The sequence below is a fragment of the Penicillium cataractarum genome (assembly GCF_028827025.1).
Source record: "Penicillium cataractarum strain IBT 29864 chromosome Unknown utg000009l, whole genome shotgun sequence".
NCBI lineage: Eukaryota > Fungi > Ascomycota > Eurotiomycetes > Eurotiales > Aspergillaceae > Penicillium > Penicillium cataractarum.
Genome location: NW_026622745.1, coordinates 411292 through 436246, shown reverse-complemented (window position 1 = coordinate 436246; position 24955 = coordinate 411292). Strand labels below are relative to the sequence as shown.

General features: G+C 49.9%; 9 protein-coding genes across 9 annotated transcripts; 4 read left to right on the top strand and 5 right to left on the bottom strand.

Moving 5' to 3' along the window:
- Positions 1–298: 298 nt before the first annotated feature.
- On the bottom strand, positions 299–1996 carry N7496_010813 (uncharacterized protein; the record flags this gene model as incomplete). Its single annotated transcript, XM_056703726.1, has 3 exons — positions 299–393; positions 511–777; positions 1105–1996. 3 exons carry the CDS (start codon positions 1994–1996, stop codon positions 299–301), a joined length of 1254 nt encoding a protein of 417 aa, XP_056549686.1.
- Positions 1997–7083: 5087 nt separating this feature from the next.
- On the bottom strand, positions 7084–7953 carry cnaB (calcineurin regulatory subunit B; the record flags this gene model as incomplete). The annotated part of the gene is made up of 4 exons (XM_056703725.1): positions 7084–7480; positions 7563–7636; positions 7708–7760; positions 7839–7953. 4 exons carry the CDS (start codon positions 7951–7953, stop codon positions 7084–7086), a joined length of 639 nt encoding a protein of 212 aa, XP_056549685.1.
- A 594-nt stretch (positions 7954–8547) lies between these two features.
- Positions 8548–10510, top strand: N7496_010811 (uncharacterized protein; the record flags this gene model as incomplete). The annotated part of the gene is made up of 4 exons (XM_056703724.1): positions 8548–8706; positions 8827–9309; positions 9389–9685; positions 9746–10510. 4 exons carry the CDS (start codon positions 8548–8550, stop codon positions 10508–10510), a joined length of 1704 nt encoding a protein of 567 aa, XP_056549684.1.
- A 699-nt stretch (positions 10511–11209) lies between these two features.
- On the bottom strand, positions 11210–12942 carry N7496_010810 (ribosomal lysine N-methyltransferase; the record flags this gene model as incomplete). The annotated part of the gene is made up of 4 exons (XM_056703723.1): positions 11210–11686; positions 11772–11999; positions 12059–12657; positions 12792–12942. 4 exons carry the CDS (start codon positions 12940–12942, stop codon positions 11210–11212), a joined length of 1455 nt encoding a protein of 484 aa, XP_056549683.1.
- Positions 12943–13300: 358 nt separating this feature from the next.
- kae1 (O-sialoglycoprotein endopeptidase) lies at positions 13301–14483 on the top strand (the record flags this gene model as incomplete). Its single annotated transcript, XM_056703722.1, has 2 exons — positions 13301–13652; positions 13732–14483. The coding sequence occupies 2 exons, from the start codon at positions 13301–13303 to the stop codon at positions 14481–14483; spliced, it is 1104 nt and encodes a 367-aa protein (XP_056549682.1).
- Positions 14484–15049: 566 nt separating this feature from the next.
- Positions 15050–16530, bottom strand: N7496_010808 (putative Snf1 kinase complex beta-subunit Gal83; the record flags this gene model as incomplete). Its single annotated transcript, XM_056703721.1, has 3 exons — positions 15050–15097; positions 15156–15723; positions 15797–16530. 3 exons carry the CDS (start codon positions 16528–16530, stop codon positions 15050–15052), a joined length of 1350 nt encoding a protein of 449 aa, XP_056549681.1.
- Positions 16531–17593: 1063 nt separating this feature from the next.
- On the bottom strand, positions 17594–19051 carry N7496_010807 (flavin-containing monooxygenase; the record flags this gene model as incomplete). Its single annotated transcript, XM_056703720.1, has 1 exon — positions 17594–19051. One exon carries the CDS (start codon positions 19049–19051, stop codon positions 17594–17596), a length of 1458 nt encoding a protein of 485 aa, XP_056549680.1.
- Positions 19052–19835: 784 nt separating this feature from the next.
- N7496_010806 (SDR family oxidoreductase) lies at positions 19836–20964 on the top strand (the record flags this gene model as incomplete). The annotated part of the gene is made up of 3 exons (XM_056703719.1): positions 19836–20160; positions 20217–20610; positions 20670–20964. The coding sequence occupies 3 exons, from the start codon at positions 19836–19838 to the stop codon at positions 20962–20964; spliced, it is 1014 nt and encodes a 337-aa protein (XP_056549679.1).
- Positions 20965–21720: 756 nt separating this feature from the next.
- N7496_010805 (Zn(II)2Cys6 transcription factor) lies at positions 21721–23202 on the top strand (the record flags this gene model as incomplete). Its single annotated transcript, XM_056703718.1, has 1 exon — positions 21721–23202. The coding sequence occupies one exon, from the start codon at positions 21721–21723 to the stop codon at positions 23200–23202; it is 1482 nt and encodes a 493-aa protein (XP_056549678.1).
- Positions 23203–24955: the final 1753 nt, after the last annotated feature.

Sequence of the window (24955 nt, the reverse complement as noted above, 5' to 3'; positions counted from 1 at the left end):
TGTAAGACCTAAGCCGTGACCACAGCCCCTCGAGTCGCTTGACGATTGATTGATTCGCGCGGAATGTTTCCCAATCGCTCCCGGTGGTGCATGAGGCCCGGTTTCTCGGGAGGAGCCTAAGCAGGAACCCCAACTAGGACCGCGGCTGTGGTTTTGGTGTCTTGGAATGGGATGAGGGTGGGGGGCTTTTGGGCATCGAGTTTGGAAGAGTTGGGAGATTGATTGTTTTCTCCTTGGGTATCCTTCTCTTGGCCTTTGGGGGGCCCTTTTTGATTCAGGTCTCGTGGGTTCGGTTCGTTCATGGTCGTTGTGTTGCAGTCGCAGGCTCGGGGATGGTCTGCATGTGAAGGAGTTCGGGTCTACTCTCTATCAAATCCAAACATTGACCCAGGACTAGTAAAAGTTAGCATGAGAATAGAGTCGGGTAGGGGAAGTATATCGGAAATGATCAAGTGGGGTATAGCAAGCGCAGACACAACCAAGCCCAATAAAACAAGATAATCCACCTACCGGAAAGAATCTCCTCCTCCCAAATTCCCATCTGATAATCAACCAATCCGTGCTGTTCCAGCTCGTCGCAAAGCTGAATCAAGTCCTTGCCCATGGCCTCCATTCGATCCCGGCTCAGTAGACTGGTCTGGGGTGATTGGTGACCTGTCGCCACGACATCCTGGGTCAAATCTTTTTGTTTCTGGCAGACGGCTAGCCAGCAGAGATTGAAGTCATTCCAGAGCTGTAAGCGGTCCGGGTACAGCTGATGCTCGTCGCGCAGAATTCCTACGTATCACAAACGCGATTAGTGTCTTTTTCCCCCGTTTCCCCGCCAAAAAATGTCAGATGATGCATGTCTGTAAGCCAGCGAAAAAGAAAAGAAAGGATCAAGAAAATTTCAAAGGGATAGGGTAGAAAAAGACATGGAAGAGTCCATCGTGTGCCGTGGTGGCTCGTCCGTCCACACCATACCCCAAGTATGTAAGTTGTCGAGCATCTCGTAGATGAAACGAAAAGTCACCAAGGCAAAAACTTAATTTCACCAGCGCAATACCACATGTAAACCAGGGAAAACACCAAGAAAACTTTTAATAAAAAACGAGCCGAACCTACCAAGATCCCGTGCGTTAGTGACAAGCCACTCGGAAATTTCCATCAGCGATTCGCTCGCCTCTACCAATCGTCCGGCACGGGTCTGATCAAAAGTGCTCCGCAAAGCACGCTGGTACTGCGCATACGCTTGGTCAAGACTGGAAGGGTCGGTACCAGACTGCTGAGACGGATCAACCTGATGCTGTGGCTGGTCCACAGACGATCCGGTCCCAATGGACGTGAAATCAGCCATCGTAGTCGGAAAAGGAGGTGCATTGCTAGCTTGTGCCATGGGACCGGGTTGATTATATGGCAGCGTATTCAGATATGGCGAGAGTCCGGGGACCCCTGTCCCCGTGGGTTCCTCTGGAAAATATTGTGGAATGGCCATCTGGTTCGACAGGGCTTCAATCGCTGCAGACTGCCGTGTCGAGTATTGTGGGACAACGTCAAAGGGTCCATGAGCTGAACCCTGCTGACTGAAGCCGTACAGCATAGCAGACTCGTACGGAACCAATGGGGTGGTTTCGGCCGCTGCGCGCCGTCGAGATTGTTGCTGTGCTGCCTCTGGGTTGGATTGATGTTGATGTTGCTGCGCGAGATGCGCTTGCACTGAGGCTTGCGAGGAATGTCCCAGTGATGGATGCGGCGCCTGTCGCGGCCGCAAATAGTCGGCCCCAAAGGCCTGTATGTCGTTTGGCTGCAATGAACCGCCGGGGAAAGTGTTGCCTGTGTATCCATAATCGTAGGACATGGTAGCGCGGTCTGGCGCCTGTGAAATCCCCGTTGGGTCTCCACGTGTATGCATGGCTTGTGAGAAGCGATCGGCTGCACGGCCTCGGCCTCTGCTGGCTGCATTGATGGACCGTGCCATTAACCGCTCATTCTGCTTGATGCCTTGATCTCCATCCATCAGGCTATCCCACACGGGCCTGCGTGGATCAAGATCGGCCCAGTGTTTTGGGGACAGCGGTGGGCTTGCGTAGGAGGCCAGCTTGGGAGAGGGAGATGCGGAGATCCTCGTGGGATGGTTTGAGAAAGAATGCAGTTGTTTTTTTTTTCCTTTTTCCTCTTTTTGCCTCTCTCTCTCTCTCTTTGAGATCAGAGAGAAATTGGACAGGAATTGCTCGCGCTCAGTCTGAGATCAGCAAATGTCCTCCTTCGTTGTTATATACTGGCGACTGGCTGTGCGAAACTGAGCAATTGTGTAGCTGATATATGATCTGACTGTGATGAAGCCAGCTGAACACTTCAAGCAATTGGAATATAGAATGTAAACTTGTACGCCGAAGGAACGGACGAAGCAAGTACATATACAAAGCAGAAAAATAAAGTTCAACCTCGACGATCCGGACAACTCTCAATCCATGAGATGTGCAGACTTTAAAGACTGCCGAATCAACCGAATAAAAAGTATGAACAAATATGATGAATCTAATCGGAGAACAAGGCGAGTCAGTAAATACGGATCAATGGCAGGGCGAGACAAGATGACGCTAGTAGAAGAACGGACCAAGAGGGTCCCAGGGCTGGATGGGGGAAAGTAGAAAGTAGAAAGATGGGTCAAGCCAGACAGAGAGGGGCGTCAACTAGCTGGAAAAAAGGAAAGAAAAGTAGGGGAAGGAGGAGGGAGACTACCGTGTAAGGTACAAAATAAAATGGGGAAATTCTCTCGAAAAATCGAAAACAATAATAATAAAAAAAATCAAAACACATACCAGGATTCAGGAACAAGGCGACAAGCCCAAGGGAGCGGATCAAAAGCACGACCTCTTCGTCGGGCTCGTGGTGGACCAGGTACTTGGGTAGTAAGGAAGAAGGGGAGGATAGGATAGGGTGGAGAATGAATTAGATGGAGTACAGTAGTATTAGAGACTATTAGTCCCGTAGGTCACTTTTTCCGTAGGCCCGTACGAAAGTACAGTACTTCCCAATCCCAAGGCTTGGGGAAGGAAGGGCGCTAGAGCGACGATCACATCGATCTACGCCTAAACTCAGTTCGGGTCTGTACGTTGGTGATCGTCCGGGGACCCGGCGCGATGGTTCCTGATGGGGTTTCCGAAAAACAAAAGAGCTAGGGATGATTTACAGAAGGGGCAATTGCAGTCATGACAGGATGACAGATGAGATCGGTAGAGATATAGAGAAGAGAGTAATAATAGGAGGTAATTGAAAGGGGGAATGGCAATGGATAGTCCAAAAGAACAGAAAATAATCGAAACGGATCAAGATCAGGAAAAGGGGAGAAGAGTAGATCGTATACGGAGTGTATATTATTATCGGGGTCTCAGCTCCGGGGGGTCAGGTGTCGCAAGTAGTGTTTTGTCATTATTAGGATTATTATTATTATTATTATTATTATTATTATTATTATTATTATTATTATTATAATCAAGCCCTCTCTTCGTGGTGATTTGAATTTCCATACTTATTTTATTTTGCGATGTGTAACTCTCATGCTTCAAGCTGACGATCTATGGGTGGCGGTGCCCGTCAAGAAGGAGGGCAAGTCGGGTACCAATAGTATCGGGTGGAGTGGACTGGATTTGAGTTAGACAGGGCTACATACGGTAATAGTTAATTTTTGCAATTATCATTATTTATTTGACTTGCCGTCAATCTTAATCATCATTTCTGGATCCTCCATCTTCTTGGTCTAGTCGCCCTAGTTGGCAGGGCGGGAGATCCCCTTGCGCTTCCCGGAAGGGATCAGCACTACATCAACAAAGGTACAAAGGTACTAAGAAGCAATTATGATCTCCCTCCTGTATGGAGAACGCATGTCAACCTCCAGATCCAACCGGCTGGGAGTGGACGGCAGTTTAAATCTAGAGCCGAATTGTGTGGAATTGCCTTCGGCCTGCAAGATCAGAAAGCAAGAAGAGACACAAAAGTAAAATAGAAGCAATAGAAAAATAAATGCACCTTCCAAAGATGCAAGATCAGAATAATAAAGGGGGTGATTCTTATGAGCTAGGGTTTTTATTACTTTGCTTGGTGGCTGCGTGCTGTGTTTCTTCAAACATTCCGCAGCCAGAATTATTGCCCGGACAGCTGCTGGGCGCGTCTTTCGCGGAAACCCCCTTTTCGCGGATATCTACTTGATGAACCATAATAAACGAGGACATAGCTCGAGTCTTCGAGGGAGTTGCAGAGAAGTATGCATATTGTATACTGTATCTAGACCACAGCACTTTGTGAAATTATCGCCCTACATAGTACACCCCCCAACCATTGGACCTTGAGAAGCTGCAATTGTCACATACATAGTACACTTCATACTGTACCATCCTACATGAATCATCTGCGATAAATAAATCGATCAATAAGAGACCATCCAAAAATGAGGCGAAAGAAAATAGATCAAAAAAAATCAGAGACACCCATTGTCAGGTCTCAATCTGCCCGATTGGATGGCCCGATCTGCACCAGCCCTGGGGCCACTATGAGACTGAGTGGACGTAAAGAACTCTCCACTGGGTCCCTGACCAGAGTGGAACCTCGATGCGCGGCTGTCAAAAAAAAAAGTAATAGCGGCCCCCATCCCATGACACTTCTGGCATTTCTGTCATTCTGCCCCCAACTGGATCGATCAATCGGATCCGGCGCTTTGGTTGGGATGGGGACGTGCCGAGGTTTGGGTTAGTTCGGGTGTTAGGTTGGCGGTTAGGTATCCGACGCTGTACCTATTAGGAATTTAGGTGGGTAGGCTTAATTTTTGAGATCTGTTCGATTATGCATGAGCGTATCAGATGATCATTTTGGCAGGGTGGTTGGGTACTTAGTTCCGTGCCTGGTTACTGGGCGCGATACGCGGTGGCTGGTCTAATTTTTAGTATGGTACTTGGTACCTGCTACGTCGTACTTTATGATTGAGGCGCGTGGGGCTTTAGTTTCACGTTTTTCCTTCATATACATTAGTCCTAGTCATGGCTACATGAGACCACATGACCTTGATGGAATGATGGAAACATGGAATAACGGGAGACTGTTCAGGGGCCGCATCAGATTGAGATTAACGTGGCGTGTCAGGTATTATCCCAGGTCATGGAGGTTGTCACTCGGGTTGTACCCGAGACACGACTAGCCATGGTTAAAACATTAGTGAAGAAGCTCAGTGCCCAAGGAATTGGTATCGTCATCGTGTGGATCTTGCGAGTGCCTAGTTAATACTCGGGCAAACATCTTATCCAGCTCGTATATACTTGGATATAGCATGGTGTGACCTCACAATAGACCGATTAGGACATTCTCACGCATGCTGAATACAAAATTCTCCTCTCTTCCTTTATCGTTCCCCTCTCTTCTACCCTCAACCTACCAAATGATGCAATCTGCACAACTCGGGACCCGGCCTGATATCAATCGTCGCTCCGTGCTTTGTGCCCCCTCGGTATACAGCCCGCAACCAGGAGCCCGGTGGTCGGAATGGTAGTTACACCGCGAGGCTGATGAATCATGGCTGATGCGAGCCATTGCCCACTCCCACTCCAGGCCAGTCTCTGACTCGGCACTTTACTGTAGTTGGTCTATTAGCGCTGTCAAGTAAGATGCTTTCATTCAGCTGCCTAGCTGCTATAATCAAACACGATTCTCGGAATCCACATTCACGAACGAACGAACAATGGAACACGAAATAGAAGGTTACTACTGTAAGTGTTAGGTACACTACCCTGTCAGCCACGGGTTTAGGAAAATCGGTCTTTGTCTTTGTTTTACCTTTGCACGAACTGACCTGCGCCCGACCTGCGTAAAAACTCCTGTCAGCTGACGATGACCGATCAGCGCTGCCAAAGATAGGCATTTTCCAAAGGAGGAACAGAGAAAAGAAAAATATAATCGCGATATGCTTCGTTACTCTTTGGTTTCGGTGGTACTACCCTCCCTTCCCGGGACGGGAGTTCGTCCTCCTGTCAGTGCCGGTGGGAGATGCTAGGCGGGTTACTGAGATGGATTGGGATTTGGATTTGGATTATGACGGGCTCCCCGGGCTCTCTGGGTGAAATTGGCATTGGACCACGAGACGTGCAGTCTCGACGGGAAGAGGTTGGCCCGACCTCGGGAGTGTTTCATGATTGTCAAGGGTTTGGATTATTTTGGAGTGAAATGGATGAGGCTGACCCTTAGGTTTTTTGGAGTTTGGGTATTGTTTGGGTACTACAGTATGTCTTCAAGTAGTTTTAAGTTTGGGTCGTTTTTATGATGGGTATTCCTAGCTAATGAGGTACTGAAAGAAACCCTATCTTCATTCGATGTGGAGTTGTATACCTCATGACGTGCAGTCTAGTGGGAATATATATCTTAGGAGATACCTAGGTAGGTGGACGTGACTACCTAGTTCCTGAAAGCAACCCGAAGTTAGGCGACAATGGACAATCTCCAATAGATAGAGAGCGATGTGTTCTAGGTCGAATGGAAGGCCTAGCCTGTGGGCAGCAACTCTAGGATAGATTAGAGGTAGGTAGGTACCTAATGCTAGGGATTTCAGGGCTCTTCACGAGAGACTCGGCTCTCGAGTCCATCAATAGACCCCCAGGACTAGGCAATGCAATCAAACAGCCACTCGCATCCACACGGGAGAATAATCGAGACCAATTCTCTCTCAGTGGAAGTCCCGATGACAAATTCCTCCGTAAGATGGGGGTCATCAAATGAGGCTTGAGATGGGAAGCGTGCACATCTATTTCTTTTCTTAAAAATAATTTCTTCTATCAAATTCCAGTCATGTAAAACCGGCCAGAAGGGGGTAAGTAGACTACATAAGCACACGTCGCGGGTCATAGAAGGTCATGTCATGTCGCACCAAGGCTGGCAGAAATTCAAGGGTACAGCATCAAGTGGAGAATGTAGTGAGAAAGAGAAGAGAGAGAGACAAGGGCTGATGGAAGTACACGTTGCGAGGTGCGAGAAGGTTGCGAGTTGCGCAGCGTGTGGTGGCGCATCTGTACTATACCCAAGCCCAAGCCCCAAGTCCGATTATATTTGATCTGATATAGGATGTTAGTACCCAATCGGCTCAATAGAAGTACCGAAGAACACGGAACCAAGATTGAAGTACGTACTCAGGGTCATGCTCAGGTTGACATCCGTGCTCTCTACCATGTGAGTGAATTCTTCGAAGCTGATCTTGCCATCGCCGTCCCTGTCGGCCTCCATGATGGTCTTGTCCACGATCTGTTGCAGCTGGATGTCCTTCAAGTTGTTGCCCACCATCATCTTGAGCACGATGAACAGCTCGCCGTTGGAGATATAGCCGTCGCGATCGATATCGTAGACTCGGAATGCGAAGCGCAGCTTCTCTTCCTTGTTGCCCTTGGAGCTAAAGGCTGACAGACCAGTCACGAATTCTTGGAAATCGACGTCGCCGCCACCGTCCTCGTCGAAGATGGCAATCATTCTGTTGGATAACCGATATTAGAGTGATGTCCTCATTATACTTCGTCCCTGCGCGGATCTTTTCTCGAAGCGATGGAACGAACCTGGTGGCCAACGGGTTGGAGGAGATCTGGGGCAGGGAAAGGAACTCTTCGCGATCGATCGTGCCCGAAGCATCCTGTTGGAGACGAGTGTGAGTAGATTGTGAGAGAAAACAAAGTCCACTGTGGCTGAGAAGTATTGCGGTACCTTATCGAGCTTCATGAAACGTTTGCGCAGGCGGTCCACCTCATCGCGGTCGACTATTGCGGGGTGTCAGTTCCAGGTTCGGGGGCGGGCTTCCATCAAGCGGTATCCATTGTCGCGACAAGTGAACATACAGTTGGACGTGGAGACGATATTATCGAACAGCTGGGTAGTGCCGACAGAGCCTCGGCGGCGCTGGACATTATGCATGGCAGCGGTGTTGGGCTCGGCGGGTTGGTGTTGGTCCATTTCGGGGGAGAGAGGGGAATGTGAGATGAGAAAGGTAGGGAGGCAATTCCGGTGAAGAGGAGAAAGAGAGGGGGGGAAAGAGGAGAAATGGTTTACGTGAATTTGTGGAGAAGGCAGAAAAAAAATAAGAGAGATAAGAGAAGACCCCGTAGTATCAGATAAGCGGGGGGGGGAAGGGAGAGGGAAGCAAGAAGAGAGGGAAGGACCCAAAACAAGTCCAGAAGCGGAAAGCGCGAGCGGAGAGCTGAGCACCTGATAGACTGCCTTATACCTCAGGCATCATTCCGGGCAAAGTTCAGGCATCAACATGATTCTGATAATGCCCAGCCCCGCACTAACCCGATCCGGACAGGCAAGCGAGCCCCTGAGGCCGTGCGCGCGGCCAAAACAGGCCATCACCGGGTGACATTGCAACGTCAACCCATCCGCTCGCCGAGAACCCCCCCATCTTCCGTCGTCGATATCTCCCCCCCCTTCCATCCATTTTCATCACAAATTTACGACTACGAGAAAGCGCATGACCAGACCTTTCCAGTGATCCCCATTTTACCCACCCCCGCCCATGGTCGTTGCCCTTTTGCGCGTCCCGTCGCTATGACTCGGTACGGGGGCCTGGGCCGGACGCGCCCGAAAAAGCTCACCTCCAAGGCGTCCATCCCCATCGTCCGCGAGCACGAGATCGATGTCGTAGACGATGAGGTCCAGTCTACCCTACAACAGATCGAGACCGGTGTCGAAAAGGCTGAGGAGTCGGTGAGTGTCCCCCCATGAGCCACTTATTTTTAGCCTCATCCCTGCATGTGATCACGTGATTATATCGCCAAAGCGACACGAAATTTTCACGATGCTAACCTCGAGGCGCGCGCCACTTAGGAATTCCACTTGCAAGCCGCGATCAATGCTGCCGCTCAGGGTAAAGACAAGGATGCGCATATTCCCACTCGTGAGGTCATCGTCAGTGAGATTCAGTATGCCAAACTGTACCCCCCAATCTTCTCGCAACCCGCGACCTACATTCGCTTCTCCTCCACTGTGGAGGATTGTTGCGGATGTCCGTACAATATGAACGAGGAAGATGATGCGTGGCTGAAGAATTACAACTCCAAGCGCGACGCTTCCAGTCAGTGCTCCGAGGATGATTTCGAGGCCACCATGAACTTCTTCGAGGAGACTGCCCAAACAAAACAGCCTTTCGCTGCCGTTGATAGTCCTCCCGTTCTCTCCTTTGCCGACATGGCTGAGTCCATGGATGCTGCCGTAGAAGAAAGTGTAAAGCGCTTCTCCAAGGACATCTATGAGCACTGGAAAGTGCGCCGTCTAGCCACGGAGAACCTCTCGCTGGAGCCAATGTTGAAGGTAAGTTTGACCAGCCCTGGCATTCAAGCCGTGAGCAATCACGAAACGAACAATCGCATATACTGACTTTCTTTCACAGTTTGAAACTGGTCAAGATACAGATGATAGTGATCCCTTCGTCTGTTTCCGCCGTCGTGAAGTGCGCCAGATTCGCAAGACTCGTGGTCGCGATGCGCAAAGCGCGGAGAAGCTTCGTCGCCTTCGTAAGGAGCTGGAAGATGCTCGGCAATTGGTTGCATTGGTGCGCCAGCGCGAGGTCGCTCGTAAAGAGATGCTTGGCATGGACCGCACGATATTCATGCAGCGCAACGAGGTCAAGGAGATGAAGCGTAAACTCAACATCAAGGACGATGACGAGGACCTCATCAACCAGAAGGTGAGCATCACAGACTGCCTTGATTCTCGTACATTCGCATATACTGACCCGTCATCACAGCCCAAGAAGAAGGCGATCGAGATGCCTCCTCGCCAACCCAATGCGCCCCAGCTCCGCATGCCTCTCAAACCTGGTCTCCAAGGTGCAGAGGATTTGCAACTGCTGGAGGACGTACAGTCCGAGAAGGAGAACGAGATTCTTCGCGATATCAAGGCAAATATTGCCAAGCATATCAAGTGGAACGAGGGCTTTGTGGATCATACCCGCGCACCACTTTCCCCATCCCCCGAAAGGACATTCGACGCCGCCGCATTCCGTCCTGCCTTCACGGCACAACTCCCCACTCCCCCATCATCAGAGTCTTCGGGCGATGTGATGGAAACCTCATTAGATGTGACCAGTCCACTCTTCTCCAAGGATAAGCTTGCCTCGCGAGCCCTGGAGCTGCATGATGATTCACACCGTATGCCGTCCTTCCGACGCCGAGTCGGACGAGGTGGTCGATTGTTCATTGACCGTCGAAACCTCGTGTCGCACTGTAGAGTCGAACTGGATCCGTTGCAGGCCGATCGCTTCAAGTATGATCAGGAGGATTCCGATGAGGAACCTACCTATGACACGGATGCATACAGCATCCAGATCATGCAGCACCGCGCCATCACAATGGCAAAGGCTCGCGAACAAGCCGCAGTGGCTGCCCAAGCTCATGCGCAGGCGCAAGCACAAGCAGCTCAGCAACGTCGATTGCAGGCCGACCAAGCCGGGAATCCTCAGGGTGCGAATCCTGTCCCCAACGGTGTGACTGCGTCGTCCGAGACATCATAAGCGGTGTCCCTCGTCTGTTCTCTGCAACCCCTTTTTTTGTTTTGATTATTCCCTCCCCGTTTTTTCAGCATTTGGCGGGCGTTTTTCGCGTGGGTTGCTTGTTTTTTTTCCCTTCGTCGCACCTTTTGTCCTTTTTTCCCCATCCTCCTACCACCCTTGTAGTTTTAGTACCACCACCCCCCTTTATGTTCTGACGACCCGCGACGAAGGGATTCGATGGAGCCCGGCTTTTGCTTTGTGTTTTCGCACACCCACCTGCCACTGTCTCGCTCCTCCCCGCACACCTCTTTCATCACAATATCTCTACCCCCGAGGCAGATACCAATGCCGGAGTGGAACGGCGCGCGCATTGGCTGGCTTTTCGCTTTGTGGCGATGGCCCTTCTTGCAGTGCTGTCTCAACCTCCAGGGTATCCTGCATTGTTAGTGTACATATTATTTTTCTTTTTCTTCACCTTTCCTGTTCTGGGGAGGAGCATGGGGGTCATGGAATGGCTCCTTTTTTGTATGATGGATAACCCGAAGTTATGATGCCAGCGACGATGGGGGAGAAGCGGAGATAGGCAGAAAACAAAGACTTCAAAATCTAACAGAAATATAATCATTCGCGAAAACTTTTGGCCGTTCTGGTTCTTGGTAGAGGGTAATCGGGGTCAATTCGATGGTGGGAAGAGAGACATTTGGTATCGTGGTAGGTTGCTCACACGCGTGCAGCCTTGGAGTGTCTGGTATCGGCATCGCCGTTGGCGCTGCGCTTGAGGGATCCGCCGGAGACGAGGGGTTCGAGCATGGCGAGAATAGCCTGCAGAACTTCCTTCTCGCCGATGCGTACCTGCAGAGCCATCTTGTGGCGACGGGCGGATCCATCCAATGAGGCGGGGGCGTTTGGAGGGAGAATGCTGGTGAGGAGTTGCATGTCCTCGCCGAGAGAGCTGCCGTACTGTGCTTGCTTGGTTTGCAGGATCTTGAAGAGAAGACTGGCCTGGTTGCTCTCCATGGCAGGCTTGGGCGGCCTGTTCTTGGAACGGCGCTGTTCAAACTCTTCTGGTGTCAGGGACAAGGTGGTCAGCAGGATGACCAGCTCGGCGGGGATAATGTCCTGCAGAGAAGCGTTGGGTGCTGGCCGAGGAATCACGTAGCCATCGTCCAGAACGTCGTTTTCCTCGAGGAGTTCAAGCTGATGCGATGTTAGCGTTGAGACTTCGGACCAAAAGTGGGGTAGGCAGCGATGTGAATCGAACAATGCAGGGTTGAATACATACCCTAGGCTGGGACTCCACATCGCTGTTTGAGAGGCCTGCTGCCTGGCAGATATCTCGCAGAGGTAGTTCGATGACATCGTACTGGGAGTAGTTGTCTGTGACATAACCGTACCGACGAAGCAGATCCGCGCGGGGGATTTCACCATAGTCATTGAAGATCTCTTCGCCTTCGTGAATTGGTTTGATAGCTTTCATAACCAAACACTCCTCTTCTTGGAAAAGTCGGGCCTGGATAGCATATATTAGTATGAAAGTGATTGCAAAAAGGGGAACGCGGGTTGGCTCACGTTATTCCGGTCCGCATCGGCATTGAGCAAGTCTGCCAGTGGGACCATACCCTTGGGCAACTGCTCATCCTCGTCATCGGTCATGTAGCTCTCATCATTCTCATCGACATCGTCTTCCTCGGTCTCGGACTTTTCAATGTCAAACGCATACGCCATGATCAGCGAGCCCATAATATGAGCCAGCTCAAGTAGAGCGGCAGCACCGGCATCACCCTCATACGAGGCAACACCATTGACAGGTGGGAATAATCCCGGATGAGCCCGAACAATGGGCAAAATCGTCTGCAAGATTGACTCGTCGGCACCTTGTTTCCCAATCTTGTCCACGATAGCACTAGCCTGCAACTGATGCAACTCTTCCTGCGACCAGAACATCAGAGTATCGAAACGCGTGGGCAAGACTTGGAAATAGGCTGCCCATTTTGAATTCGCGCCTTGCGAGTATTCGTAGAGCATGACCAGCATCAGGGAGAGCCAGGGACCGAGAGAGTCCACATCTTGACCGAGCAGGTTCTTCAATTCCGAGTTTTGGACGGCGAGGATGAGATTCCGCGGAATCGAGAAAAGTTCTTCGCCCTCTGGGATGTTGGTACGGGCCACTAGAGGAGTATCATTGTTAGATGGATGTCATTTTTTATAAATGGAGGGTTTGGTAAACACACAGAAGCACAACCCGTTGGGTGGATTTTGTGTGGTGGGTGGGGGGCAAGAATGAAATGCAGATTGTACTTACCGACTCCACGACCGGCACCTGTAGATCTAAGATCTGCCAGGCAGATCTTGGGATTGACCTTGACACCTGTATTTGCTTCAAGCCAAGCGACGAACTGGTCTGACTGGTGTTGGAAGCTCGAGGGGTCAGGGAAGTGGGCGGATGAGGACATTGTACCAAAGCCCCGAACTTGGGGAGACGAGAGGGGCAGGGGAGTGATGGGAAAACAAGATATACAAGAAGACAGCTGTACAAATCTCAATCAGGCTATAACGAATGGCCTTGAGAAGAAAGGAGGGAAGAAAAACCAGGAGCAGGAGGGAAGTGGAGGAAGAAAAGACGAGAGTATGGGAAGTAGAGTCCGAAGTAAAGAAAGTACTTTTGGTTCGGAGAAACGGGAGTGCCGCTTTGAGTGGGCCGATAGGCTGATAACGCAAAAAACCGCCCAACATTCAGACCGATCATATTCTCTAGGTCTGGTGGCCTACTTGCTTCATATTGATCATATTCTTCTCTTCATTCTAGCCGCCATGATTGCCATTGGTATGGAGGGCTCCGCCAACAAGCTTGGTGTGGGCATCATGCTGCATCCCGAGGATGGCAGCCCGCCGCAAGTCCTCGCCAACATTCGGCACACCTACGTTTCCCCACCAGGCGAGGGCTTCTTGCCCAAGGATACTGCGCGTCATCATCGCGCATGGGTGGTTAATCTGGTGAAGAAGTCTCTCAAGGAGGCTCGTGTTTCGGTGGAAGATGTGGACTGCATCTGCTTCACCAAGGGTCCCGGAATGGGTGCCCCGCTACAGAGCGTGGTGGTGGCCGCGCGAATGCTCAGCTTGCTATGGAACAAGCCATTGGTTGGAGTGAACCATTGTGTTGGGCGTACGTCTTGATCTTACCAGTGGAAAACATTATCCGTGGTCGAGTTTCCCAGACTAATTCAATATCTTCATCTTTCTAGACATCGAAATGGGCCGTCTCATTACCGGCGCTACCAACCCAGTCGTCCTATACGTGTCCGGCGGCAACACACAAGTCATCGCCTACAGTTCGCAAAGATACCGCATCTTCGGAGAAACCCTCGATATCGCAGTCGGCAACTGTCTGGATCGCTTCGCGCGCACACTACACATCTCCAACGACCCGTTCCCGGGATATAATATCGAACAACTAGCCAAGCAAGGCAAGCAGCTCGTCGATCTACCATACGTGGTGAAAGGCATGGACGTATCATTCTCGGGACTATTGGCTGCAATTGATGGCCTGGCTGCGCAATGGGGGTTGGACGGCGAAGAAGCCGCAAAGGAGGACGAGAATAAGCAAGGGTCCCAGACTGGAGAGGAACAGATAGTCCCAGAGACGGATGGCAAGCCTACCAGGGCTGATCTGTGCTTCTCTCTCCAAGAGACGGTCTACGCTATGCTGGTTGAGATTACTGAGCGCGCTATGGCGCATGTGGGCTCTAAGCAAGTGTTGATTGTTGGTGGTGTGGGGTCGAATGAACGACTACAGGAGATGATGGGCATTATGGCGCGGGATCGGGGTGGCAGTGTCTATGCGACGGATGAGCGATTCTGCATTGATAATGGTATTATGATTGCACAGGCTGGTATGATGGCATACAAGACGGGCTTCACGACTCCCTTGAAGGAGTCTACCTGCACTCAGCGATTCCGGACGGATGAGGTGTTTGTCAAATGGCGGGATGATTGAAGGCAAAAAAACTAGAACTAAAAATATCACGCATAATGAATCAAGCATATCCAGGTTGAAGGGCATCCTTCAAGACGTTTCGAAGTCAATTAGGGCCCATGAACCCTTTCATCAAACATCAAGGATAAAGAATAGAGTAAAATAACAAAGTATAGAACAGGAGTAATATTTGAAAATGGAAATAAAATACTTTGTAGTCGCCAAGAAAATCCAAATACGCCTACGCGGCCATAACTATGAACCTCGCTTGCATGATCAAAAAAACTCCAGCTCCCATGTAAACCCTCCCACAGATCAAGTATAACAACGCCGTAAACTTCATGCAATATGTGGTCCAAGCCACCTTTCCATCGCAACTTGCCTCCTCTTCTCTCATCCCTGACGGTCATGGGAGAGGTAATCGGGGCCTCGAGACCAGTGTTGGTCGAGTGGCAAGACAGCTGGACATGATGGGCTCATGCTAGGCTAAGCCCCATGCGATCTATTCGATCATGCATCTTTAGACCCCCGGTGAGATCGCTTTATCCCTCGAAGCAGACTTTCGGTGTGCATGCTTCGGGCAGCGCTCACTCGGTAATGTCGCCGGTCGGTTTGTACAAAATCGATGTAACGTACTGCAACACTGTGAGAAAAGAACGAGCCAGGGGAATAACCATCAAATCCTAAGCATACCTTGCGCTTGTATCTGGTCGTAACACTGGTAGCCAGAACACCATTCTTAATGCTGCTCGTCGCCAAGTGATTCAAAACGGTGTGGTTGGGATAGTTCAGAACACTGCTATCATCCTTGGTAGGCGTGTTACTATTGAGAATCGATTTGCCCAGGAACAGCGGCAGACTGGGCGGAGTGGGTGTGTCACTAATGACATTCGCCGCCTGGAGATAAGCAGCACTATCCTCGTCCTTGTCCAAATCAGCGAGGAATTGAGGGATGGCCCGGCCGAAATCGCCAGGAGGCACTTCCTCCTCCGCCTCTTCCTTGTTCGGCTGGTCGTCCGTCGCGTCATCGGCGTGGCCGTCCTTGGAGCTGTCTGGTAGAGTGTGCGAGGGATGAATGCCTGCCGGGATGCTGTCGTGTTCATCGGCGCTGATTTCGATATAGTTGACCAGGTGGTTGGTGAAATCGACTGCAGTAGGGAGAGTATCGGAAGCTCGCATTTCTCCATCAACGATGAACTTGAGGTGGTGTGTACCGGGTCGGAGGTTCAGCGTTGTCGACATGACCGCGCCTTCACCTTCACTGTTCTGATATTAGCTCGTCTACTCCCACAAGTAATCAGAATGCAATTCCCGCTATACAAGCACTCCCATACCTTCTGTGCAGCTTGAACTTCTTCTCCCAATTGACAAAAGTACCAGTGACATAGATCTTCTGACCCGGTCCAGACCACTCAATATAAGTAGGCACCGCCTTCCCAACTCCACTAGTAGCATACGGCTGCAGCTCATCCACAATCTCCTCGCCGTCCAAAGTCGCACTGCTCAAATTGGACGCTCCAGGGTCCATCTGCCCATCCAGAAGCCGATCCGCCGGAAGCGACTGAATATGCGAATCTTCGGGTCCACTGATAGGCGAGCCAGGGGTGGTCGTGGCATCGCCAATGGGCAATGGCATACGCGGGGGCCGTTGCAGATGTGTCGACGCGGTATAGTACGAGCTCAACGGCGGACCCGAAGGTGCCACAGGATCGCGCCCCGCGGCCGGGCGCGCGGTGGGCACCTGCATCGGGTTCGAGTGGTCTTTCGGAGGGGCACTCCGGCCTTGCGCATACTCGGGTCTCCTTCCATCGAGCTTGGGGGTTCTGCTGGCGGCTTTGGTTGGAGAATCGGCTGGGGTTCGTGATTGTAGTCGTTGCTGTACGGAGCCCTGGTAAGCGGCGGAGTGTCCGGCGGCTGTCTCCCTGGAGGCAGAGGGGTCGGCTGCGGTCGCTTTGGGATTCGCGATGGCATTCAACGAGGTGCGACGTACCACCTTGCGCTCGCCGGCGGCATGAGAGATATGGCCGGGTCCATCGCCGGATGGACCTTTGGAAGGGTTGTTGCCCATCGAAGGCGGGGTAGCAGTGGGAGGATTGGGGGGTAGTAGTAGGAGAAAGGGCGTTTGAAGGAGGGAGGGATCAGCCGAAGAGGAGATTGGCGTGAGTGTCGATCAGGCTGACTGCATGAAGGCCGTAGGTCAATAAAAGGAGAGTGAGTTCCCTTTTGCACGAGAAGTTGAGGGTCGAGATGATGACGCCGGACGATCCAATCGGGCTAGGGCTTAGGGTACGGGCGGTGATAACTCGGCTTCCCCGGATTCTGCCCCTTTCCAAGTTGAGCTCAGAGAGCTTGAGAGCTCTAGAGTAAACAAGGCAAGATCTGACTTCCTGATGGATGAAAGTCCTGCCGTGACGGGCTTTCTGTCTTTTTTGAGTGCCCTCTTTGGGGTACTGACCGTGTTGTTTTCATATACCTGGTCTTTCCTCTACTCTCTCCTTTATTTGCTGGCGTCGCCCCTGGTTTACCTCGGCCATGTCCTGCTCTCCATCGCCCTATTCCCTTTACAGATTCTGCTGAAATTTGAAGTAAGTTATTAGCCCAGAGAACTTGATAAGCCCTTTATAGTTATATGTATTACCATACTTACTGAATACTAGGCATTCCTGACATTCGTGACGGGCGCAATCATCACCGGAGCCACTGTAGGCCTCTGCCTATATTTCGCTGGAGACTCATTGTCCCAACTTCTCCGTCTACAACCATCAAATGAAAAAGCAATTTCAACTGAATTGACAGAGCCCAAAAACTCACAGTTTGACTGGGAGTCTAAAATTTTCATGTCGTCGACAATCTTAGAGGAGGAGGAGAACAGCCATGACAGTCAGGACTCTAGGTAATGAATACAGAATTATGATCATCAATATGACCCACGAACACCGAAGTAACTTTCATCATTTTCTCAATCCCTCGAGTATAACTGTTGCTCGCTCTTCTCGGACTTGAATAGCAAGAAAAGGAAGATGCATTCATAAATTGTGATGTCCTATATTAAACAAAGCTATGAGAACAAATGGCTACAGTCTCTGCTGCTGAAAAGAAAAAAACCGAAAGCCCAGCCATCACCTATTACCCTAAGCACTAAGAGTCAACCCATTCGTAATATTCCCAAATGTCGCAAACCACAAATCAGAAAAGTAATTCGTCCGGCCCATCCACGGTCGCAAAGACGCAGCTCTAGGCACACTTTGAGCATGCTTGATATAATTCGAGGTGAGATCCAGCAATGGACGTGGTTCCAAATTTGACGAGTCTTTGAGAGTGGGACAAGCCACTGTATAGCCCTTGCGTTCCATGAGTTTAAGCAGTCGGCAGATGGAGGACATGCTCGCATCAGCGCCTAGCGTCCAAGATGCGTTGGTGTATCCAAGCATGATAGCCGCATTAGGCATGTCCTGTAGCATGAAGCCGTTCCACATATGTTTCTCGGAAGGATCTATCTTTTCTCCATTCACGATGATGGGGATGCCTCCCACGAATTGTATCTTGAGTCCGGTTGCAGTGACGATGGTGTCGGCGGACAATTTCTTGCCTGATTTCAATTGGATACCATCCGAGTCCACGGTTTCAATATACCCAGTCTCAACGTGGGCCTTTCCAGATCGTAAAGCTGCGAAGAAGTCGCCATTCGGGGATACGCAAAGTCGCTGTTCCCACGGGTTGTAGCGAGGCTTGAAATTTGGACTCAATGGGTATCCAGGCGGAAGGTGCTTCAGAAGCCCTTTTTGGAACATATTCCTCGCTGCGTTGGGATATGTTTTACAGAAAGCGAAGAGCACCCGATCAAAAACGAGATTTTTCAGTCGATTGATGTAGTAGTAGATCATGGTTGGTAGTATCCGGCTCAACCAACCTCCGTTGTATCGATTCATGACTACTGCAAGGTAGGAAGGACTTCGCTGGAGCATCGTCACGCTATCAGCCTTCTCTGCGAGTTTGGGGACGAGTGTCACGGCAGTAGCGCCGCTGCCGATGACGACAATGTTTTTGTCCGTGTAGTCAAAGTCTTCGGGCCAGAACTGAGGATGAATCACGTTTCCTTTGAAATTCTCAATTCCGGGAATCTCTGCGGCCAGCGGCTCGTTATAGTCGTAGTAACCCGTTCCAAAGATGAGGAATTTCGCAGTGTATTGGAACTGGGAGCCATCGTGTTGAATGTTGACCGTCCAGCTGCGTTGATCCCATTCGACGGAGAGAACTCGATGTTGAAACAGAACGTGAGGACTGATACTGTGTGTTGTCATGGCATCTTGGAGATATGCCAGGATGTCCTTTCCCTCGCCAATGGGGTTTGATCGATTCCAGGGATACCATGAAAAGCCAAAGGTGTAGAGGTCCGAGTCGGATCGGATCCCTGGGTAGCGGAATAGATCCCAGGTGCCGCCAATACGGTCGCGTGCTTCCAAGATCGCATATCGATACTGGGGAAATGACTGTCGTAAGCGATATGCGGCGTTGATTCCGGATATACCGGCGCCAATGATCAAGACGTCGAAGGATGTCTCGTCACTGGTAACGAGTGTGCCGGCCATTGTTGGTTGCTCTGTTGCATGGGACGGATTGTTCTTTATTAATATTTCCAAGCCAAGTTGTCAAAAGTTGGATAGCAAGGTAAGCAAGTGCAAAGTTGGTGGGTATAAAAGCTGACGGTGGCCAGATCTGGGAATGAGCGCGAGAGTGGAGAGATACTTGTAAGGGGGCTGGCTGAGGCAACAGTCAGACGGCGGGTTCGGTACGGTCGTATTAATGATGCGAATGCCCTCTGCTGAGTATCGATTGTATATAGACGTATTTAAGTTGAATTTTGGGCTCTGCAGATATCCGAACCCCGCGAAAGCAGTTGGATTAATTGATGCCTCGGCTGGTGGTTGATGTATCTTTGTTCGAAATCCAACGACGCAAGGCGTCTCTTCGCGGTGGATTTTACCCGAAGGAGCATCAATTCCCCGCACAGACCGATGGACGCGTCAAAGAGTGAGACCCTGTCGCATTTGGAATAATAATATAGTTAATCAATAAGAAAGTCATGTAAGCCGAGGTGGTTACCCGGTTAAGAAAAGAGGGGAAACTGACCATTGAGCTGGTTGGTGGCTTTTCCAAACATCCCCTATTCCCCATCCTCCCAGCGTCTGGTATTAAGGCCACCATGTTTCAACAAAGCCGGCTGATCTGACTTGCTCTTCTAGCTCCTTGAGTATCTACTGGTCAAGGCGCTCTCATCTTACTCCTCGAGTGATTTATCTGTAATCTCTTGAGATTTCTTTTCGTCGCTATTGGTGATCAAAACGTACCCCATTCAAGCTAGATCACTACAAAATGTCTTTGAGCAAGGTTGTCTCGGAAGTATTCCAGGCCCTTTTCGATAAGTTGCCTCCGCAGGTACAGCGAGTTATACTTCTTCCATCTGTCAGAAAGGGCCTGGCATTTTTGGCCGCATGGAAAACTCTCGGCGTCATCAATAGCTACATTTCCTACCAAGCGCAGAACAACTGGATTCGACTGGGTCCTTGGGATCCTAGCAAAGAGATCGTGGTTCTCACCGGTGGTTGCAGTGGGATCGGAAAGCAGATTCTGGAAGATTTGACAAAGTTGAAAGTGAAAGTCATCATCTTAGACGTGCAAGATCCAACTTTTGAACTGCGTATGTCGACCCATCATACTTCTACGAATGGGACAGCGACTGACCCTCGATCACAGCGTCAAATACCTTCTTCTATCGCGCTGATATCACATCTTCTTCCGTTGTAAAGGAAGTTGGAGATCAAATTCGCAAAGAACATGGCAACCCTACCATTCTGATTAACAACGCAGGTGTTGGGTCTGGAGACACCATTCTGGATATGCCCGAAGAACGTATCCGCCTTACTATGGAGGTCAATACTCTTTCTCACTATTGGACGGTGAAAGAGTTCCTTCCATCTATGGTCCAGAACAATCACGGCCACATCATCACCGTGGCAAGCATCGCAAGCTTCGTTGCTATTGGAGAGTTGGGTGCCTATGCCGGTTCAAAGGCAGCCGCTCTTGCTTTCCACGAGACTCTCACTCAGGAACTGCGGCATTGGTACAAGGCAGAGAAGGTCCGAACAAGGTTTGTTTTCAAATCTCTGGGATTTTGCTAGAGAAACCATACTAATCATGGTGAAATAGTGTTATTCATCCCTTCTGGGTGCGGACACCCTTGATTGACGGTCTCATCAAGGCAGGCAAGCACTTCAAGGCCCCTATTATGAGCCCGAAGGACGTTTCGTCTGCTATCGTCAAGCAGATTGTCACCCAAAGTGGCGGTCAAGTCATCATCCCGAAAGGCCATAGCTCGGCATCATTGCTTCGTGGTCTTCCCAGCTGGATGCAAGAGCGAGTGAGAAACAAGGGCTCCTCGCAGCTCGTGAAGCTCCGCGAATTGCAGGCGGCTTTTGCTGCTGAAAAAGCCACTGTGGCATAGGCAATCAGCCTCTGTACTTAGTTTGAAGGGTGGATTATGTAAGAGCTTTGTTTTGCGCTGGGTTGGGGCAGGTGAGAACTACTAATATCATCAATATAAGATACATCTATTTTGAGCTTGAAACATGTAAGATCTGCTTCTCTTAGGATCTGGAAAAGCTGATAATACAACTGAACTTGAAATATTACCCAAACTATGAAAGCGTGTTTAAAGCAACAGGAAAGGTAGTGGGGTTCACCATTACTCAACCATAACGGACGATTAATCGCAAGACATGCCTAGAGAGGCTGTGGAGAGCCATTCCGAAACTCAGGCCTACATCGCAATTCCGAGGTTCAACCGTATGTATAAGTTCTACCGAGATGCCGAATAGGTATACCTTTAGATCGCCCCAGAGTTAACCAAAATAACCAAAATTTGGGGATGCGGGGAAGTTAGTTGGAGCCCCAGGCCATATTTTACCCAATTAGGAAATAAGCCTCCGACTAGGCTTAGCTAAGCCGATCATTGTGGACTGCTTGGGTATACTGATTTCCCCTTTCTTTTGATTTCAGCCTTCAGTCGGCTTTGTAATGATTGTGCGACACAAAGCAGGAATACCATCAAGCTGGTCAAGAACACTGACAGTCCAGAATTCCTCGCGAAATCCGAACTCAACATCTCAACCAGCTCGGCCTCGGCTGTGACACAAAGTACACCGATTCGACACTGCTCTACGCATCCAATAGAAGCTTGAAAAAAGCTCCGACATGAAATATGCCGACCTCTCGATCGTGTGACCAATGTTATGCGCAGAAGAAGAAATGTCAACGAGAGAAAGACCTAGCCAAGTGCATCCGATGTGCCCACCTTGCTCTGGACTGCTCGACGGCTCGATATTCCCGTCCTCCAGGCCGGCCCGCGCGATCTAAACTTCTTGGTCCTGCTGCAGAGATCCAAGTGTGGGCCTCACAGGAACGGTCGTCTTCGAAAACATCTAGTTCACCAAATACGGATGTTCAGGGCGTGTCTCCACATTCGCAGAGTGCTTCGACCGATACCACTTCAGAACAAGAGCCTTTGGTGATTGATCATATCAACAGCTCAGTCGGCCATGGCGTTCAATCGAAACTACCCGATATTCTCCAAGAACTTGGAAGAAATCAAGAACCAAGCACGCCAGCGCCAGAACCCACGGATGAGGAGTTTTACGAGTTGAACGACATCTTCATGATCGGCCCAAGCTTCACCAAAACCTTTCGCCAAGCTTTGAATTATTCCTACCTGAAAGCCCCTCATATCCTAAGAGATATGTTCTCCGTGATGATCAGATATATGACAAACACTATGAAGCCGAATACTACTGCGCCGGCCCATGCAGAGATCGCCGAGGCTGCACATCTTCTGCGGAAATATCAGGTCACAGAGATATCCAATGATAACGACGCCTTGGCTGTACTTGTACTCGGTCAGAGCCTAGCTGCATTGGACACATTCATGGTCTCTACAGGATCAATGCTCATCCTGCGGCATTCACTATATCTGGTCAAACCGTGGTATCCGCAGCTGGCTCAGGTGGAATTCCTAGACTCGGTCACTGTGACTCCGATATTTTGGGAGATACTCGAATGTCTGATCAAGCGGGAGAGGCCAATAATTCGACCAAGAATTCATCGACCTCACGTTGTTGATCGGCTGTTCGGATTATGTGTGTCCCTGATGCCAATACTTTACGATCTGTGCGAAGTGAGCCACGAAATGAAGGTCCAATCTCAACCGCAAAGCCAGAAACTAGATATCATCGAGCAACAAGTCCTTTCATGGACTCCCGCTGAACCACCTCTCCAGTTCTCAAGATTCACCGACACCGAGATCATGCTACTGCGAGTTCAAGCTTCCATCTACCGATCTGCCACCCTACTACTCATACATCGCGTCAAGTACCCACTATCCTGTCAAGATGGGATTGCCGTGTCGTATGCAAACGATATCATGGAAGAAAAGGATAAGATTCTTCTGCACGGTGGGCCCGATCTGAAGCTTCAATTTGGATGTTTCCCTCTGTACTTGGCCCTACTTGAGATTCCGTTGCGGCCAGAGAGTCTTTGGAAGAGTCTGACGAAGCTTTCTTACCGTCCAGCGTGTGCCGAACAGTTCTTTGCCTTTCACCGATATTTCTGGCAGCGAAGGTGGGACGGTTTCAAGGGTTCTCTATTTGATCTTATTGATAACGGACCCACGTTCATGGCTGTGCCGTGAGTCTACACGAATTTCAATGACTTATGAGGACTTGTATACACTCTTCTCCGCGAATATCATTGCAAAGGCCCCGTCCTGGGGCTGACTGACAAGATATGGCTTTCTATTAATCAAGTTTCCATCCTCCAAGGATCTGCCGAACCTTTGAGCAATTGCCATGATAAGCAAATGCGCTGTAGTTCGCTGTTAACTCACCAAAGCTGATCATACATTCAGATTGGTAGAAGGCAATCCTTTGGTACCTGTAATTATCTTCAACTACCTACGGTCACATCTCTCAAACCTAGCCCCCAAATAACCCCTTAAAGATGCGACATCAAAGTCAACCTTTGCAGCCTGACTCCAGCAGGACTTTTCCCCTAGGCCCGATCAATGTCCTGTGATAACTCGAGGGTAACCTTCCGGTTAAGTCGGAGGCGTATCTGCAGTCTGTAGGCACAAGCCACGCGCCTCAGGGGTATCTTCACGGTTCCTTCCCAGATATCGGGGTAATCTGTAGTTCGTTTCAACCCAAATCATGCACGCGTGATCATACTTGCCGCCCGCACTTTACTATCATGAGCGCGCTCGTAATGCCACAGTACCACCACTTATGCAAGCCAGGTAGCCATGAATGTCACCCCGCGGAGTTCGGGACCATGGACTTGGAGTGTATGGGAGATTAGCGTTTCCGCGACCAAGTGCTAATTCCTAAATGGGAAACCCCTTCAAGGTTATAATGTACGTGATGGGCAGGCCTTGTCCGAGGTGGGGTTCCAACCAGTCCAGTAGATGTATGAGCTAATGGGTGATTAAATTATTCAAAGGCTCATAGGTCGTTTCGGTCATTCTCTGGGGATAAGCAATCTCGCTGGATCTGGCGAATAGAACAGATCTTCTTATGTTTCATGGCACACACTAGCCTCGGATCTACTTAGGTTGAGCGGGGTGGCCTTACCAAAGAGGCATAGCGGGAGTTCTTGTCGGATGCCTCCGACGATTTTCTGTAAGGGTTCCATGACAATTCTTGAGCTTTGTTCCTAATACTTTTGGAAGTACTGTTAGATTCCAACTTTTACTATGGCAGCAATATTCAGATGATATGGAACTAGGCTTAGGGGTTTTGTCACAATCGTTCTGTTGGGAGGATGAATTTTGGCGTATCTATCCGTCGTTTTGAGAACTAACTACAGCCAAGAAGATATCCATAGAGATTAATGCAATGGATTATTCCTACCTCTTCACCGAGTGGTACTGCAAGGCTATACGAAAACGCCATCGGTCTCTGCAACCTTAAATCCCTGCAGAGTTTCAGGTTAATAGTATCCGAATTGCATGCGCGGCTAGGCATTATGTGCATACTAGCAGGTTCGGGACTTGATTACCAGCACAAGCCTTGGTTAGGCTATGTGGCTGATTTGAGGCCCGACTCAAGGTGTTTAACTCTATAGCATGAAGTGAAGATTTCAGCAATGTAGGCCCAAGGTCGAATAAAGACGAATATTTCTATCAAGACAAGGGTTCAAACACTTCTCTCCTTCTTCATAGAATCTAAATAGATACACCTAGTCTTTCAGAACCTCACTTTTTGAGTAGAATTGCATCAAGAGCGTGTCGAGGGTTGCACCTTCGGGAGATCATACCTTCTAGATACACTAACCACGTTCTGGGCGCGTGGCTCCGTGCCATGTTCCAATCAACTTGTGGTTCCTACATTCTCACAGCTATCCTGGGTAAATGGCTCTTGACAGGGGTCGTAGTTTAGAACAGGTCT